The 17,705-nt window shown below is 41.2% G+C and overlaps 1 protein-coding gene across 4 annotated transcripts in view; it reads left to right on the forward strand.

Moving 5' to 3' along the window:
* The window catches only part of KIAA1958 (KIAA1958 ortholog), a 238,487-nt gene that overhangs the window by 194,574 nt on the left and 26,208 nt on the right, over positions 1–17,705 (forward strand). For 2 of the 4 annotated variants that reach the window (XM_019517057.1, XM_019517056.1), the window contains one exon: positions 6,671–11,625. The exons of 1 other annotated variant lie outside the window; for it this stretch is intronic. In XM_019517057.1, coding sequence (XP_019372602.1) covers positions 6,671–7,716 — 1,046 coding nt within the window. In that variant the 3' untranslated portion in view covers positions 7,717–11,625. Of the gene's footprint in view, positions 1–6,670; positions 11,626–17,705 lie in introns of those variants that run through there. One more of the 4 variants, XM_019517059.1, reaches the window with a different exon arrangement.

The raw sequence follows: 17,705 nt of genomic DNA on the forward strand, positions 1-17,705 counted from the left end.
AAGAAAGAAAATCCCAAATCAGGAATGTTTCCAGGGCAGGTTTGGGTTTTGGGGTTTTTTTTGGGGGGGGGGGTTAGTATTTTTAGTGTTTTGTTTAATATTTAAGCCTGTGCATACTTTCCTTTTGTTATTTGAGTCTCCTGGTGGATTTTGTAAGGGCACTAGGAGTTCAAGGGCCATATCTATAGTTATTGACTTATGGGACATGGGAGAGAGGGCTGATCCCCACCTCACCCCTTAAAATTGAACCTGAAATGTGGGATCAATTTATAATAGGAACAATTCAGTAAATCAGTACAATTCCTTCTAAGGCTCCTCCGTAGTTTGCCTGTGTGCGTGCTCATATACACACAAGCATATGTGTGTAAGAATTGCCACACACAGATAATTATTAACAGCTAGTGGGAATGAAAATGCCAGAAATAGCATTCTCCAAGTGCTGTGCTCTTCCTGATTGAAGGATCTCTTAAACCGAGTGGTTCTACATCAGCTCAGACACACTTGTATCAAAGAGACCTCTTATCCTTACCCCTGCCTTCACCCTCCTTTCTCAAGAGTGGAAAGAGAAGATGACTTTCTAACATTCATTTTGTGATGTAATAAAGGGCCAGATGACTTTTTCTGAATTCTGTGGTTGCCTGCAACTTGACCATGGCCTTGCCTGTAAGTTTGCTATTAGCAAATGTGAGACAGTCTCTTTAAAAGAATTGTATAGTGGCAATAGGAAGCAATCATGGAAGATATTCTGCATTTGTGACCTGAAGCTGAGAGCACTTTAGCTTCTTTTTGATACTTTGCACAGAAGTCTTCTGCATCTAAGGAATTCTTCTGATCAGAGTGAGATACAGGCACCTAACAGACTTCCACTAGTGGCGTACAGAGTTTCTGAAAGAACCAACCACAGCTAACACATACTTCTTCCATGATCTACCTGTTGTGATGTTCAGTTATGATTTACAGCAATATGGAAACTGTCTATAAGAAAAGAGTACTTTGGTGATTCCCACAAATAGTGTACTGCAAACCCTGTGCCATTTAGCCTTGAAACTGGTGCCTGAGGCTGGAACAAAAGCAAATACATTTCCCCCCCTCATGTACCATCAAATAGTTTAAATACAGTTCTCTTACATAGTGTTAGCTGGTGATTTTTCATGAAGAATTAAAAACACACCTCAGTTGGTAATTCATTTCTTAAGGACCTGGCTGAAATGAGATCAAATTGCAAAAAGACATGAATCATAGCAGTTGTGAGTGTGTTAAACACAGCTTATGGAGGAAGAATAGTTCAGAGGTTAGGCTGTAAGCTAGGGGCTCTGAAGACGTGTTCATTTTTGTGCTCCACTGCTGACCTTTCTTGACTCTTCAGTATGTCAGCTAGTCCCTGTGCCTCAGTTTGATTCAGAAAATAAGAATAATATCTCTTCTTTACATCAAAGGATGTTGTGAGAATATATTTACATTATAGAGTGTGAAATGTTGAGATAGTTCAATGAGTTGGGACTGGAGAAGTGAGAAAGAGAACAGAGTAGAAAAGTTTTTGCTTGTTTCAGACACTGCTGTTAATTGGAGCTACAGTACAGGCAAAATTAGAATCTGAATACAACTGAGTAGTATGGATTCTCAGCAGGTTATAAATCTGTGTTCATCTGGGTTACAGAATCTGTGCTTGATCCCAAATGTGTTTCTGGTAGCAGGGGAGAGGACAAGACCTCCTCAGGAGAGCCAACCATCTTAATTCAGAAGGATGTAGTAAAGGAAGAACTGGGATAGGGACCTTTATCTTCCTGACCTAGATCAAACGAGTTTGATCAGGAAATAACATTCAGTTTCCTAAGAGCACTCCTGATCCTTATAAGAAGATCTGTGCATATTTTGGGGACTGGGCTTGATGGCCAAGGGGGTCCTGTGTTCCTCTATACTTTCTGATTATAGATTCATAGGCACTAGGGCTGGAAGGGACCTTGGAAGATGATCGAGTCTAGCCCCCTGACCCAGGGGCAGGAAGTCAGCAGGGATCATAGGATCCCAGCAAGATAAACATCCAAATGTCTCTTGAAGGCGTGCAAAGTAGGCGCTTAAACCAACTCCGGCGGCAGTCTATTCCAAACCTTGGGGGCTCAGACAGTAAAGAAGATCTTCCTTATGTCCAGCTTGAAACGGTCATGGAGGAGTTCGTGACTGTTCAACCTTGTCATCCCTTGGGGTGCTCTGGTGTTTCTTTAAATAACTGTGTTCTCAACTCAAATGATATTCAGTGTTTTTTCTTAAAATCCCAGGCAGCTGGAATCCAAAGATCATGTGATCATGGTAGTTATTGTTTAGAGAGAAATATTTAACATGCATATAACATTTCTTTCAACCTCATTCCCTGAAGGTGAGGTGACAGAAGTATGATTTTAATGAAGTGTGGGAAAACAAGAATGCAGTTATTACCTCTCTGCTAAGTCTTTTACATATCCCATTGTTGGAATGGTTTTGGTTATTTCACAGTTTTCATCTGTAGGTTCTTAATTCAGTCTTATGGTAAACCAGCCCATTACTCCTGTGGGCTACTAATGGAGGTGTGGAGGTTTAAACAAAGTGGGACTGATTCCCCACAGAATTCAAGTAACATAAAATAGGAGAGTGACTCAGTAGGGTATTCAGGCCATTGGGCCAGATTTGCAGCTGGGAAAAAATGATGGAGCTGTACTGACTGTGAAGTATGAAAAGCTGCACAGATTTACACCAGATGAGAATCTGGCCTGTTATTTTTAATATTCACCATGCAAACTACCAATCTCCTGTGCAAAATGTTGCACTGAAATAATTAATCAGAAATGGAGACAGTGGAGAGGTTACTCTGGATTTTATTGCCAAAGGCATTGATTTGTTAATGGTAACTACAAAGGATCTTAAAGTTGCATGGGATTTATAACAGCTTAGTTGCACTTACCTTCACAGGCAAAAAAAAGTGCCATAACGCAAGTGACTGATTGTGTGTCACTCCTATGTTGTGACAAGTCAGCCTCTAACAAGTGATAATTTATGACATATTTAAAACTAACCCATTATATGTGCTGTTTATACAGAAGCTGTATTTAATATGTGGAGAGGAAATGTGGGCTGTCAGTCAAAATGCTGATTACTTACAGAGGATTAAAATAAATGGCGGTTGATGCAGGGTGTACTTTTCTCATTCACTGAATGGTATCAGCTCTTCCTTTCAATGCTGTACCCAACAAAATTAATAGGATTCATCCTAGGCATTAAGTCTTCATTAGAGGATATCGCAGATTCTTTGATTCCAACATAAATAGTGGCCAGTCTTTAAAACATAGCTGTTTCCTTTCCCTTCTTAATGTTTTTCCACATTCCATCTTTTAACATTTTTTAAGCCACAATTTTTACTTGGCAGTCTTTTTTTCCCTGAGGGAGAGGAAGCTAGAAGGTGAAGCATACAGGACTATGTTCATCTGGTCCCAGACATTCTAATTATGTATTTCAGAGATGCAGGCAGAAGGCATTGAAGCATATAGGATTACCAGTGATAGTGCTTGAGGTTAGGCACATGCTTAACTACTTTGTTGAATCAAGGTATTAATCTCCTCCAACTACACTTCCAGTAAGAGGTATCACAAAAAACTCCTGCCTCTTATATAGAAAAAGCACAGAAAAGGAGGAACAAGGTGACTTCAATTGTTTCTCTTGCTTGGTATGACAAACAGGATAGGATTTAGAATTGTGCATCTTCCTGTCCAGATCCCCTGGTTTCCTGACCAAAAAATAAATAAGTAAAATTGTTTTTTTGCTACTTCTGGCAGTGGAGAACCAATACTGCTACTGAAAAACAAGCTGTAGGTCAATTCATTTGCTTTCACAATCAATCAGTCTCCCCCAGGTTTCTGATTCCAAATGCTTATTGTTGCGGAAGATGAGGTGTAAAGCAGATAGGATGTGGTTTGATTCTCTCACTCCAAAATCACCTTGTTTTTGCAGACTGCTAAGGGAAAAATATTTTATAAATGAAGCACCTCCAATGTGGAAGTACTATAAAAGAGACAGCTTTTTTACAGGACCCCTGTTTTAATCTTAATAATACACTTGGTAACATGAATCTTACTGTAAAACAGAGGTGTCAAACAAACCACCCGGCTGGATTCAGCCCACGTTGCTCCACCATCTGGCCCCTAGTGCAGGACCCAGGCCCTGGTCTGGGTCCCACCCTGGATGCCGTACCCACGCTAGCCAATCCAGAACGACCACCCCTGCATAGCAGATCCAGCACCTGCAGCACCCACTTTAGCCGGTCGGGCTGTGGTTGGTCCAAGATGCAAGCTGCACTCTGGGCAGTTTGACACTCCTGGAATAAACACTATGGTTTGACACTCCTGGAATAAACATTATGGTGACTGAATTATGCTCTTTTTTGTGCTGGTATTTGACTATAGGTCCAGATGACTCCTCTTACGTTCATAAGAACAGGAGAGGAAATGGATTTCTCCTAGACACCTTCAAGATGCACCCACACTGAGTCCCTGGAGACTAACTTTTTGGCCTGAATTATGTGCGTACTAAAAAACATTTCATCCTTGTCATAATGATCAGAGGGGAAAATGTAAATATGACACCTTGTCAAACTTATACGTCTGACACCTGATTACATGCCTGTCAACATTTCAGGAAGAAAATGAAGATGATAAATAGCAGTGAGAGGGGGAGGTTACACCTTCATTTTCCTGCTTTTGGTTCTGTTTCTTCTTTAAATTTTACATATCTACTCCTGTTATTCACTGCAAGAACTAGGGGGACTGGGGTGCTGAGAGATGAGGGCATAATGGTATTATTATTATCATATGTAGTAGTGCTTTCCCATAAGAGTAAGCTTTACAGTACTTGGCCTCAGTATATTCCTTCCCTTCTGGGATGGTCAGGCCAGAAGGGAGAGGAATTCAGTGGAATTAGCTGGAGAGAGGCTGGAGGTCCTAAGAGTGTCATGAGAGAAGGGGATCTGTTAGATCAGTGATTCTCAAAAAGGGTGTGGCACAAGATCCTTTCAAAGGTGCCATGGGGTGCCACACAATGTTAGCACTGTTAGGTATGGAAACATGATTCACAAGATAAACCCAGAGATTTCAGTTAGGAATCCATAGTGTTAAGTACATTCTGGCCTGTTGCATTCTGAGTTCTGTGCATCAGAAGAATTGCTCTGTTATTTTTCTGAAGTAAAAAATTAATGAAAACTGAGAGCTGGGATTTACTGAGGAATACCTTGAGTCTAAAATGGTTGAATGGTTGAAAACCATTGTTTTAGATTTAGCTAATGGAAACATGGTAGGTCAAACTGGTTCTTAGGTATTTGGCTCTACTGAAATGCAAATGGTGGTACTTATATGTGGCTGTAAATATATGTATATAGGACGATTCTTAAGGACAAAAGAAGTGGGGGTTTTGTTAGTTTATTTGTTCTGATATATTAGAGAAGGGCTGAATTTCTTTCTGCCTATTACATGGAAAATACAATAACCAAGTTCTGTTAGCAGTTATCTCTTACAGTTAATTTATTGCAGTTTTGCCTGTTTGTGTGCAGTTCTTTCCTAAAATTATTAAGCTTTTTCACATATGTGTAATGACAGTTCCACCTTCATGCTTATACCTTACATCCTCCTGTGGAAAGATTGTTTGTACATGAAGAGAAAACAGTCTTCCAATGTCACTTGTAACCTAAATGAAAAGGACCCCTTTCCTTTTCATGTTCTTCATGCCATGCTCAGGAAAAAAATGATACCTAATGAAAATTATCTTAGTGGTAACTTGAGCTTTAATTAACAGCTGGTTTGATATGTCACTGATCAGGAAGGCCTTTAAAAATAGTCTTGCCAGGCCTATAAAAAGTTGCTTCCAGATTTTGATCTTCTGCCAAGGTTCCCTGGATGAAGAAAAGGTTAGTGTCTCCAGGAGCAATGGTTCCACTATCAAGAAAAAATCTGGATCGCATAGGTGATCTTAAATCCAACTGAAATTGTGTAGTACTGTGTTGTTAAATATCAATGCTTTCTTCTTTGGTGTTCCCTAAATTTGAAATGTCCCCCTCTGCTATTTGTACACATGTAAACTATGCATTGTATGCTTATTTGCAAGCCTCCTTTGGGTGTGTTGTGCACTATTATGTATTTTACATTTCTGTCTAGTTTATTTAGCACTTTACAAATGCATTTCATTAAAGATACTTTTAATGTAATAAATATGATGCTTTAGTTATTTTAAAAAATTGGAACCAGTACAACCTCTGGTTTCACAAATGAAGTAATTCCGAATGGGTTTATTGACTTGAATTGGGCCCCTGCATACAGCAGTGGAATCAGTCTAAAAGTTCTGTATCTTGCATTTGTTCTAAAACAGACCATCTCTAATCCCAGACATTTCCACAAATCTCCATGCACTTAAGTGTGTGCCAGTGACATGAGGAGCTCATTTTGATTGTTTTTTGCCATACTCTAGTAACATCATTTGTGAAACTGAAGTTGGCTTTTCAAACATGAGACAGGTATGTAATAATGTTTTCGAATGCTCTTTGTGAAATTGATTTTTTTTCTTTCTTTTCTTTTTTTTCTTTTAAGGAAATTTATTTTTGGGAACAACATGTTGCACAAACTCACTGTTCCCTTCTCTGTTCTTTTGCATCTTTCAGACCAGGATGAAAGAGCAGCAGAACTTAGCAGGGAGCAGAATGAGAAAACCATCCGCAGCACTCAAACCGCACTTCGCAACTTCAGAGAATTTCTCATCTCCAAATATCCCTCTGAGACCCGGGAAATCTATGTCATCCCTTGCAAAGAGCTTGATGCATACCTAGCTTCTTTCTTTGTGGATGCCAGGCAGAAGGATGGGTCAGAATATGAACCAAATAGCTTGGCCAACTACCAGTGTGGGCTAGAGCGGTACCTCAAAGAGCACAGGTATGGATACAGTATTACCAGGGATAAGGAGTTCAAGAGGTCTCAGGAAGCTTTGAAGCAAAAGCAGATAGAGCTGAGGTGTAAAGGTAAAGGGAACAAGCCACACAAATCCATGAAGCTTACCTTTGCTGATGAGCTTATCCTACGTAAACGAGGCTTGTTGAGTCGGTATAACCCTGAGGGGTTGCTGAATCTTGTCTGGCTAAATAACACTAAAGCATTTGGACACTGTACAGGTTTCCATGGGTCCACCCTCAAATGGGGGGATATCAGGCTCCGGGTGACAGAGACCGGACTGGAATACTTGGAATGGATGGGGCCAGATAATGGAGATGTGAACGCCAAAAGCAAGAGAGGAGGGACAGACTCCCGGGTGTACGCCACGCAGCATTCTCCACAAACCTGTCCAGTGCAAGACTACAAGGAATATGCTCAAAGGCGGCCACCTGCCATGCGATATGAAGACGCTCCTTTCTACCTGTCCATCAAGCCAGTTGTCAACCTGGCTGCCCTTCACTGGTATAATTGCCAAGCCTTGGGGAAAAACAAGCTGGCAAAGATGGTGAAGACAATGTGTGAGAAAGGCAACATACCTGGCAGAAAGACCAATTTCAGTGTCTACCAGAGCTGTAGTACCTTGTCTGAAGCACAGAGCAACCAGCTGGTGCTCATCTGTAACAATTTAAGCCAGCAAGCAGCTCAGTCTATGGCAAGCCACTCCAACCCTGGCAACTTCATAGTGTCAGCTTCCTATGACTCTTCCTCTGACACTGCTTGAAAGGTGGATTTAAACTAAACTGCTTTTTTGTTTTAAGCTTTGAATTTATGCCCCCTAACACATACCAACTGTGATTGTACACTATTTCCCCATGCCCCTCAGTGTTAATTCACTTTATAAAAAATATATAAATATATAATATATTTTTCTTTTTACAAATAAGTCAATAGAAATAGTTTAGTATTACTAACATAGTATTTATAGTGTTAATACAGAAAATGAAAGCTACTTATGTGTTATAATATAATAGCAGATTTTACAAGAGCAAAATGGTTCTCAGGCAACACAAGATATACTGAACATACAGTTTTTAACATGCATATGGATGACAAGTGTAAAACCCCAGGGAGGTCTATATCTCAGTTCTGTTTTAAAGTAGTGTTGTTTTGTTTTTAAAGAAAAAAAAACCTTATTTTGACCTTCCACACTGGGGGTTACAAACATCGCTGGCTGCTGCTTCTTACCTGCTAGCTTGTTATTGTTCAGTGAGACCTAGAAGTAAGAAAGGTTTTCATATAAGTTTGTGAAATCATTCACAGGGATTTTTGTCCACATGTTGTTTTGGTTCCTAAAGCTCATTAATGCTAGCTGGAAAGATATATAATATTCCTCAAATCAATTGAAGATATGTTAAATTGTTTTTGTTGTTGGGTTTTTTCTCCGTGATTGAAATGTCACTGGTTTTAGACCAGGAAGCATTGTTTTCAACAATATGCAATGAAATAATGGCAAAAAGACTGTTATACCAGTAATCTTAACTGCTGCAACCAAGCATCAGTCTTTAGTTTTGCTAGAAATTCAGTGTAAGAACCTACTAAATTAGAACTGCAGTTGCTTTTTGAATTTTCCAGAGAAAGCAACCATACTGAAAAATCAGAAGTCCTTGCCCAAGCCATAAAAATGGAAAGCAAAACAAACGTGTCTTAAATCATCATTCAAAATCCACAGAATCCAAAACTGATAATTTTATTATTTGTATTTTCTATGTTAGGCAGAAAAATGACAATTCTAGAATCCTGGAAGACATACTGAGATAAATTCAGCTAGATGCATGCTCATTGTTTCCAACTGAAAAAAGGGAAGTGATGCGTGAATATGGAGGCAAAGGTTGGCCCTTAGAGACTTTAAATCCTGACTGTTACCTTCCAACCTGTTTTACTTTGCAGTGTGACTGCTCATTAAGTGCAAGGAAGATACTAACAAATACTGTATTTCCATAGAACCATTATAATTCTTGACCTTTATAATTACATGCGATCGTTTCTTTGGGAATTGAACTAAATTTATTCTGCATTGCACATGAAAATGTTTTTGCTAAGGTTCCCTAGCACTGCAAAGATGAGACTTTTGAGAAACACACCTGCAGCATGGGCTGAAGCCCATAGAAGCCCATGATAGTTTAGCTACAGATTGAGTGTGTGCTCGCGCAGGCCATAGATGGGCACGTTGTCTGCTGGAATTTATTTACATTCTAGTTTGGGGGTGAGGTTGTTGCTTAAGTTCTTTAAATTTACAACTCTGTCAGAAGGTCTCCTAGAGCCAAATAACCATTCCAGCTCTATGGGCCAAGGCACATCAGTCATCTAGTCAGTGGCATAAAGAAATGATGGAGCTAACATCGTATCTAGCTGCTGTTGGCTCCCCAGTCTGAATGACCAGGTGCCCATTTACACTGGTTTGGCTGGGCACAGCCTTCTGGCAGTCAGGAGCAGGGTTTGTGAACTCATGACTCTGGAGCCATAGCCAGACATTTTTTACTGCTCTGTCACCACACCCCCAGCACAAGAGTCTAGTGCATTTAATTAAAATTGGTGGGCAAGAAAGAGTGTTACTACCCCCAGAAGATGTAGTAACAGCAACTGAAGGTTGTCTCAGAGCTGGTCAGTGTTATGAAACCTGTGTGGCTGAACCTAGGATTATTGTCTCTGTATTGTTTGGTGGCATGATTTCCCCCATCTTCATAGCTTTCTCTTGAAGCTTTTCCAGTTTGTGTTGAAAAATCATTTTCATCCTGATTGGCATCTTACAGCTAATGCAAAAGCATGCTTCCAGAAACTCCTTGGACCTATTGATTTCTATGGGTGTTGCATTTTGGATTCATCCCTACTCTTTACTCTGCCTGCGATGATTTAAGATATAATCAAAGTATCTCTTAAGGAGGAACATGTTTTGCAGAATGCTCTGAGGGAGCTAAAACAAGTCACTTGCTCTTTGGTTCTCAGTCCATAAGGCATGCTATGTCCTGATAGCTCCCATTCTCATTCCTCTTTTTCTGCTTTGTATATTTTAATTTGTATTTGGGTTCATGTCATAGTAGGGGTGAGCTAATGGCTCCAGTACTGTTGATCAAGCCATGCGTGGTTGGTTGCTATGTTTAGAAAGAATTATTTATTTTGGAAAGTGGGTAGGGAGGACATGTTTATTACATTTATTTTATTTCTAAACAGGGTTTTGTTTGTTTATCCTATTTTAATTTATGTGAACCCTAATGAGTAACTCAATGCTGAGTGTTTCTGTCAGATGGAAGGCAGATCACTAGGTGACCTTATTTGGGGTGTTTAGAGCAATAAGCCCTATTTAGACTACTGGTTGAAGTAACCTTAAACCTGTATGGTCAGGATTTGATAACCCTGATAGTACAATATTCCAAAAGTAGGCCCACTGACTACAAACAGCACTTAAAAACTATTCAGTCTGAGTAGGACTATTAGACTTTGGCCCATAAATAGAAGGGCTTTATATTCACATTCTTATTATGACCACTGCACATTTTAATTTAGCCCCTTAAAACCACCCGTTGAGAAGTAAGCTTAAGTGTTGACCTCTTCTTTTTTTTTTTTAAACTTGGAAAAATAAGCTTCATTATAACCCTTCATATGATAACATTGTTCGTTGGATTAAATATGAATGTTGTTGACTGTACTGTACCAAGTGACTCTTTCCTGTTAATACCATTAGGACACTGAAGTTAGGCTGTAGCTCTGTGAACTGTTACAAACTTTTTAACCCTTCATGCCTATCTGAGCCAGGGGCTAGGTTCTCCCACCATTACTCTGGTTTAAAAGTACCTTATTCCATGCTCTACCCCTCTGAAAGAACTCACTTACAAAATAGGGTCCTATTTGTGCAGTGGATTAGAGCAGGTCAAATGATGAATGACATGGGTAACTTGAAAAAATGCATTGGAAATGTTTGCACTACTGTCTAGAGTGATATGATTTAAAATGGTTGCTTCCATGTGAGCATATTCATTTTTGTTCAGGACAGTCCACCGGTTTTAGTGGGGTTTCTTGCATGTAACTTAGCAAACTTTTGCCCTGTAGCTTTTAAAGTTATATTAAAGCTAATTAAGCCTTACAAATGAGAGGTACATTTTAGATATATGGTTTATCACTGGTTTCTTGTGCAAACCAGCCTACAGGGAGATCACTGCATGTCCATGTTGGTTTGTCCTTTCTAAGAGTCCCAACTAACAAGCATGACACCAGTAAGTGCAGTAAATGTTAGGTTAATGCTCCATTTGGCATGGTCACATATTCAAATACGTGCCAGTGAGAACATCTACACTGGGTTATACAAATATATGCACCTGTGTCTGTTTATCTGATTGCACATTCAAATCTTTTCTTCACTAGGGGGCACAGGACTAAAGAACTTGAATACTTAAGCCTTGTAGTAATTACTGGTGTATGTGTTTATGGTATTGCATGTTTGCACAGCACATATGTATGATTAAGAGAGAACCCATGCAGTGGTTGGGTAAACACAGTGAAGTTTTATAAGTGTCATAGCCTGTGATTTGTCTCTGGAAAGGTTCATACAACTATTTCAAGTTTGTCAGTCTTACTAGGTGACACATTTTGCCTTGCAGCTATATGTTTTTAATCCACACATTTAGCTTAAAATCCTGGAGCTGGATTACATGGCTGGTGCATTGCAATGACATGGTCATAAAAACTCTCTTGCGGTATACTTTCAAATGGTTCTACAAAAAATGCACAAGCAATGGATGTCAGACACTAGGGTAGTGCAAAACAGCTGTATTTTGTTATCGGCTTCTTGAAGGGTACCCCCACTATGGAATTTTTTCAGGTTGAAATGTATTTCTTAGGTGCTCAAGGGCATTGTACTATTACATTTCTAATATAGTTACACTTTTGTTTCTTTATCTGATGCATTTTTACAAGCTCTAGAGTATTGCACATACTTAACTTCTATGGTTGTGATTAGATTTTACTGGTAGTTTTGTGTACCTAACATAAAGCACAAACCAGAGTCCAGGAAGAGTTGGCTTTATTGCATTCCAGATACTAGGCTGCTCCCAAAACTAAAATAACCCCTGAGTAAATTAACACTTGCATAGCACCAGATACTCTCCATTTTCTACCCTGGTTCATATACAATTATTGTTGCAAATAGTACCTGAGTAATTTCCACACATGGAATAATTGACATAACTAGCATCTATGGTATGTGGTCCATTCCTTCTCGTATTTGCTCTGAGGATAAACTGCAGAGGATTGTGACTGAAAATCTGTCTCCCCTTTCATCCCTCACTTACCTTCCAGTGTCCCAGCCCTCATACTAGCTTGCTGTCAGGAGTTACAAAAGGGGGCAGCACGGTGTTGCTTGGCGCAGACACATGGCTCTGTTTGTAACAGGGGAATCCTCCTTCAGGCTATAGTAACACATTTTATGGGACTTCTACACCAGAGCAATGCCCAATATCTCTCCCAATGAGTGTGCAGTCTTTACTTCAAATAGTAGGTCAGGAGTTTGTGGAGTACTACGTGCTTGCAAAGAGCAGGCCTATGTCTCTGAATACCTCAAAGTATAACTTGGGGGAGGGGGGGGGCAGAGGAAGGTGGTGGCAGGACACCAGCCCCAGGCATCAACTTAGTGGGGGCACCAGAATGGCAACTCACCTTAGGAAGTCTGTGCCCCAGCAACAACAGCTGGGGTGGGACTGTGCTGCAGCCAGGGACTTCTTTGAGTCCCCAGAGCAGGAGAGATTCCCACCCTCGCCTTTCCTCTTTCCCCCAGTGCCGTTCTTCCAGCTTTTGGCATGTGGTCCCCTTCAGTGCTCAGAACACAAACATTTCAGAATAATGTCTCTGTAAACGCCTGATAGTTTAAATGAAAGCAAGTGTGTGAATTTAGAGGACCATAGAGGCAGGTAGATGTATCTGCTACATATCTGCAATCATTTAATAATGGAAAATATTTCTGAGAAGGATCTTTTCTACTGTACAGTGAGGTGTGCATAGCAAAATTTGCCCCTTTGCAGATGGGATCAGCACAATGTCTGTGCACCATTTGAGTACCACTAACGTACACAAAATAGGACTTAAGTGGCACACAGACGTTGGGCAGAGGCTGTGCAAAAGGGCAGCTTTCACTGTGTAAGTCCTGCCAGGCCCTGGGAAATAGTATCTTACCTATTTTTTTTATTTTTTTTAGTAAAGTATTGTGTTTCCAGAAAGGTTGCATGTACCCAAGGCTATAAAAACATAATGCTCATTTAATACAGGTAAATGGTTTCTGTTTTATTTTAAATTAACTAGTCTTACTTTTGCACTTTGGCTGGGGTTTAAGATGTACAGTAGATAATTAAACATGGCAGAAAACAGATCATGCAGATCCTTTGTTGTCCCATTAAACTGGCCATTTCATACTTATTTTGGATAAATTGGCATCTTGGCTCCTAATACACTTTATTTTCTTTTTGTACCTCCCCTTATATCCTGGGAACTGCTCTTCCAGTAATGGGGAATAGAACGTAGAGAAGACAAACTACCCCTGAAGCATAAATTTGTTTTAGAGAAAAAACTGAACTGTAATTCAAAATGGTTTTCTCCCCCTTCGTCTGGGGTCCAGAACAATTAAATTGCTATGGTTTTGTTGTGTTGGAGGAGGAAAATGCAAAGAAGACACAAGGTTGCAATGGAGCTCCTTCTTGCTATAGTGTCCCATGTTTTATGCGATAGTGGGCCAAAGGTTTTTGGCGGGCATGCCACAAATTAGCCTTGGACCATCCCCAAATGACACTCCAATCCCCTTGCCCTGCCCAACCTGCTGATTTTCTTTCTGCTCCCTGTTCTGTGTTCCCTCCTTGATCTGCTCTGCCTTCTGCTTCCTGTTGTATCTGCCCCTGGCCTGACTGTCTCCTCACTGATCTGCCATGTGCCACACAGAGAGGCAGCCTTTGCCACTTGTGGCATATGTGCTTCAGGTTGGCCAGCCCTGTTTTATGCAGTGCATTTGCTGAATCAGGACCCCAGGGTCTCTGCTAACTGTTCTAGAGCTTGTATGGCTCTGTAATTGCACTGAAATTAACAGCAGTATAGCTGAACCCATGAAAAATTCCTGGTAGTGAAGTACCTGTAAAAGGCAACATGACAACCATTTGTACAACTCAATGAGAGAGTTAGCCTCAGAATATCATATGTCTATCACTTTTCTACAGAATGTGCAAGATATGGGTGGTCAGATGACTTCCAGGAGGTCTGAAATAACCTGTGGCTGTCTCTTCACTGTTATGTTGCTTCATCTCCCTGAATTGGGCTAGTATGTTGTAGCTGTACCAGTGCTAACAATGATAGGAGCACTGGGACAGACTAGCTGCCAACACTTTTGCCACTGTGCCATCTAGATATGCCTCAGTGGCCATGCAATGCTAGAAGACTTTGAGGAAATTCAGTCTAAAACACAAGCTGTGTGCAATGCTTTTATGTCTTTCCAAGTTTAATAATAAAAGAGTTTGATATTCTTGGTAATAGCCATTCATGTTGGGAAAATGGTTGCACTAATGGCAATACATGGAGACTCCTCTGATGAAACTATCACTCTTGTGATGAAACTATATCAATTTGGCTTGTGAAAGTAATACATTTTTTTACTTGGTGATCCTCTAGATTTGTTCTTATGCGAGGCATTTATTTTCTCATCTTCCAATTCTCACTGAATTGATCAATATTAGTAGGTAATATATGCAAAATTCTATTCATTTTACTGTAATGATGGCTGCAAAATGAGCTCTCTCTATGTTGATAATGGGTAATTGTCCCAAAGGGATTAGCATGTTTTTGCCTAATGTTTTATACTCGTGCTCAAAGTTCACTACAGAGCAGCATGAAGTATCTAAAAGAAAAAATTGTTGTTCAGATGTCATTTGGATCTTCAGTAATGAATTAAAAATTTTATCCTTACTAGGTTATTTGTCTGCTTGTTTTAAAAAGGCAGTCTTACATTCTCAATGCCTGGTTTGCAAGAGCTATAATTTTGCAGAAAGAATGTCCTTCCATTCCTCAGGCCTGTGTTCCGAGCTACCCTCGTGGGTAGCTCCCTTGATGCCCATGCAGTTATGCTTGCCAGAATACACCCCCAAATATTTATTTCATGTTGTTGGCATACACTTTTACCAAGAAAATTTAATTGCATTTCAGGCAATAAACCCTGCTGTTGTAGAGCCTAAATTAAAGGGTTTTATGCTCTGCTTATACGTAGATAAGAAAGAAAATAAAGCTCCCCCCATGCCACAATCTCCCATGTGAGTTCTAATCCTAGAAGTCTGTTTATTCTATGATGTAGATGATCAAAAAAAGTAGTATTCAATTCACAGGAGACTAGAACAAAGGTCAGCAACCTATGGCCTGTGGCTCTGGCCTGTGGAGCTGGGTCTTCAGTAGCATTTGGCATCAGAGGGCTTCATCTGCAGTGTGCTACACTGCTCTGTGTCCAGTTGTCTGGGCAGCCAGGAAGCTTTCCCACATTGCATCACAGCCGGTTGGCATGCAGAAGTTGTAGCATTGGTGGGCAGGTCCCAGCACTGACTTGCTGAACTGGGTCACTCTGGCCCATCACTGGGAAACACTGTTGACCACTGGACTAGGGGTTTTAAAGGGTACACAGATAGGCCAGGCACAGACATTACGCTGTTACAAGCATAAATGATCAGAAACTTACCTATACCCTAACAGAACAGAAATTCAGCAGACAGACTGGTTTAAAACTGGCAGAACCCAGTCTAAGATTTCCCTGCCCACCCCGTTTTCCCTCCCTTCCCCCACCGAAGGGCAAATGGGTTTTCTGTTTGCGACCAATCTAAACTACGCTGCTTACAGAAAACCACATAACTTAGATCGATTCTGCCTCAGGCTTTTTTAATGTCTGTACCTAGCCATAGAGAAAAAAGGAGCTTTTGGCTTCCCAAATTAAATACATAGTAATGGCTAAAGCTAATTTTGTTTCATGGCTGTTGGCAGAGATGACCCAAGCAAGGCGCAGGCCCAGGGCAAATCTGCTTGTGCGGGGCCCCGCCACCGCACACCCCAGACGTGAAGAAGCCAGCAGTGAATTCAGCAGTGGGGGAGGTGCCAAGCCAGGGGTGATGCATAGGGGTGCACATGGATACACGTGCATCCCCTAAGCATGGTGGTGCACCCCCTACAAAAAGGCACTGCTGACACTAAAAAGGCATCTGCAGGCAATCCATGATCCCCTCTGGCCGCTGCTGCCAATGCCAGTGGTAGCAGCAGGTGGTTGCCAACCCTCGGTCAGCACTTGCCACCTGCCCCCCCACAGCTGACAGCGCCAGCGGCATCTGCGGGAGCTCCCCCGTTTACCACCATCGCACTCTCGCCGCCGCTGCTGCGCTCCCGCCACCACCATGCCCCCCAGAGCCATCGGGGGCACAAGTCGATCATGTGCCGAGTGACGAGATGCAAAACCAGCAGCGGCAGCGCAGAGTCATTGTGGCCACTCTACCTGGCTCTGCAGGGCCCCCACAAAGCGTGGGACCCAGGGTAGTTGCCCCAATTCACCCCCCATAGGGACAGCCTTGGCTGTTGGGCAGGTTTTCTGTTCATGAGAGATGCATTCCTGATCGAGGAGATTGATCAGTATATATATGTTGCTTACAGCATTGCTGTTATCTTTGGTACTCGAAGTCCAAATGGAGTGTGAAACCAAACTAGCTTTTCTCTTCAAGGCAACCCCTCCAGATCAGGGCTGAGGAGTTTTGGAGGGGCAGATTGAGGATGACAAAATGCCATAGACATAACCTGCATTACATACAGTGCACAGAAACTTATGTTCTCTTTCTCATCTGTGTTTTGCTTTGCTTATTTATTTGGAGAAAACCCAAAACCTCAAAGCAAAGCTGACTTGAAGAAACTTGAGTTTCTCATGTGTTGTTACCTAAACTGTGCAAAACTGCATCTATTTTATTCGATTTCCATGGGAAAGCAGAAATCAACCCAGAATTTGTTTAAAGCAGGTCCCAAGTTTGCTTAGTAAAGCCTAAAATAGAACTGACAGCCATGTGTAGATTCAAGTTATACAGGTCATCTCACTTTCATAGTAGCCACCAAGTCCTGTGTTATACCAGGAAGACTTGTAAAGGATTTAGGAAGGGGTTGTTTGAGATGTTTTTCTATTAGCCATGTAAACTGAATGAACTGGCCCTGTGTTTGGCTACAGGATGCTGTAATGTGAGTGGCTTTTAAAACCTTAGAGATCAAATCTGACCATGAAATAAAAATTGAACTTTTTCTCTGAGGCAATCCATGTTCTGCTCTACATTGTTGTTGCATGCATAGTCCCCTCCTGTAGTAAAAACAAATGTTTCTCATATATTCAGCATCTGGTAGACAGGGAAAGTGGGTCCTACAGTGGTTTCTGCTATGCCTTTGAATAAGCCAGAGTCACGGGTTCAAACCCTGAACAGGACACATGACCTTGCCTGCCTCAGGCAGTGGGGTGGACTAAATGGTCTCTTGAGGGTCCCTTCCAGCCCTATGTCTGTATAGTTTCATAGTTTCTAGGGTCGGAAGGGACCTGAGCAGATCATCTAGTCTGACCCCCTGCCATGGCAGGAAAGAGTACTGGGGTCAAACGACCCCAGCAAGGTGTTCATCTAACTTCCTCTTAAAAGCCCCCAGGGTAGGAGCCTGCACCACCTCCCTTGGAAGTTGGTTCCAGACCCTAGC

This window comes from Gavialis gangeticus, unplaced genomic scaffold (assembly GCF_001723915.1).
Source record: "Gavialis gangeticus isolate Ggan-Ray unplaced genomic scaffold, GavGan_comp1, whole genome shotgun sequence".
Lineage (NCBI taxonomy): Eukaryota > Metazoa > Chordata > Crocodylia > Gavialidae > Gavialis > Gavialis gangeticus.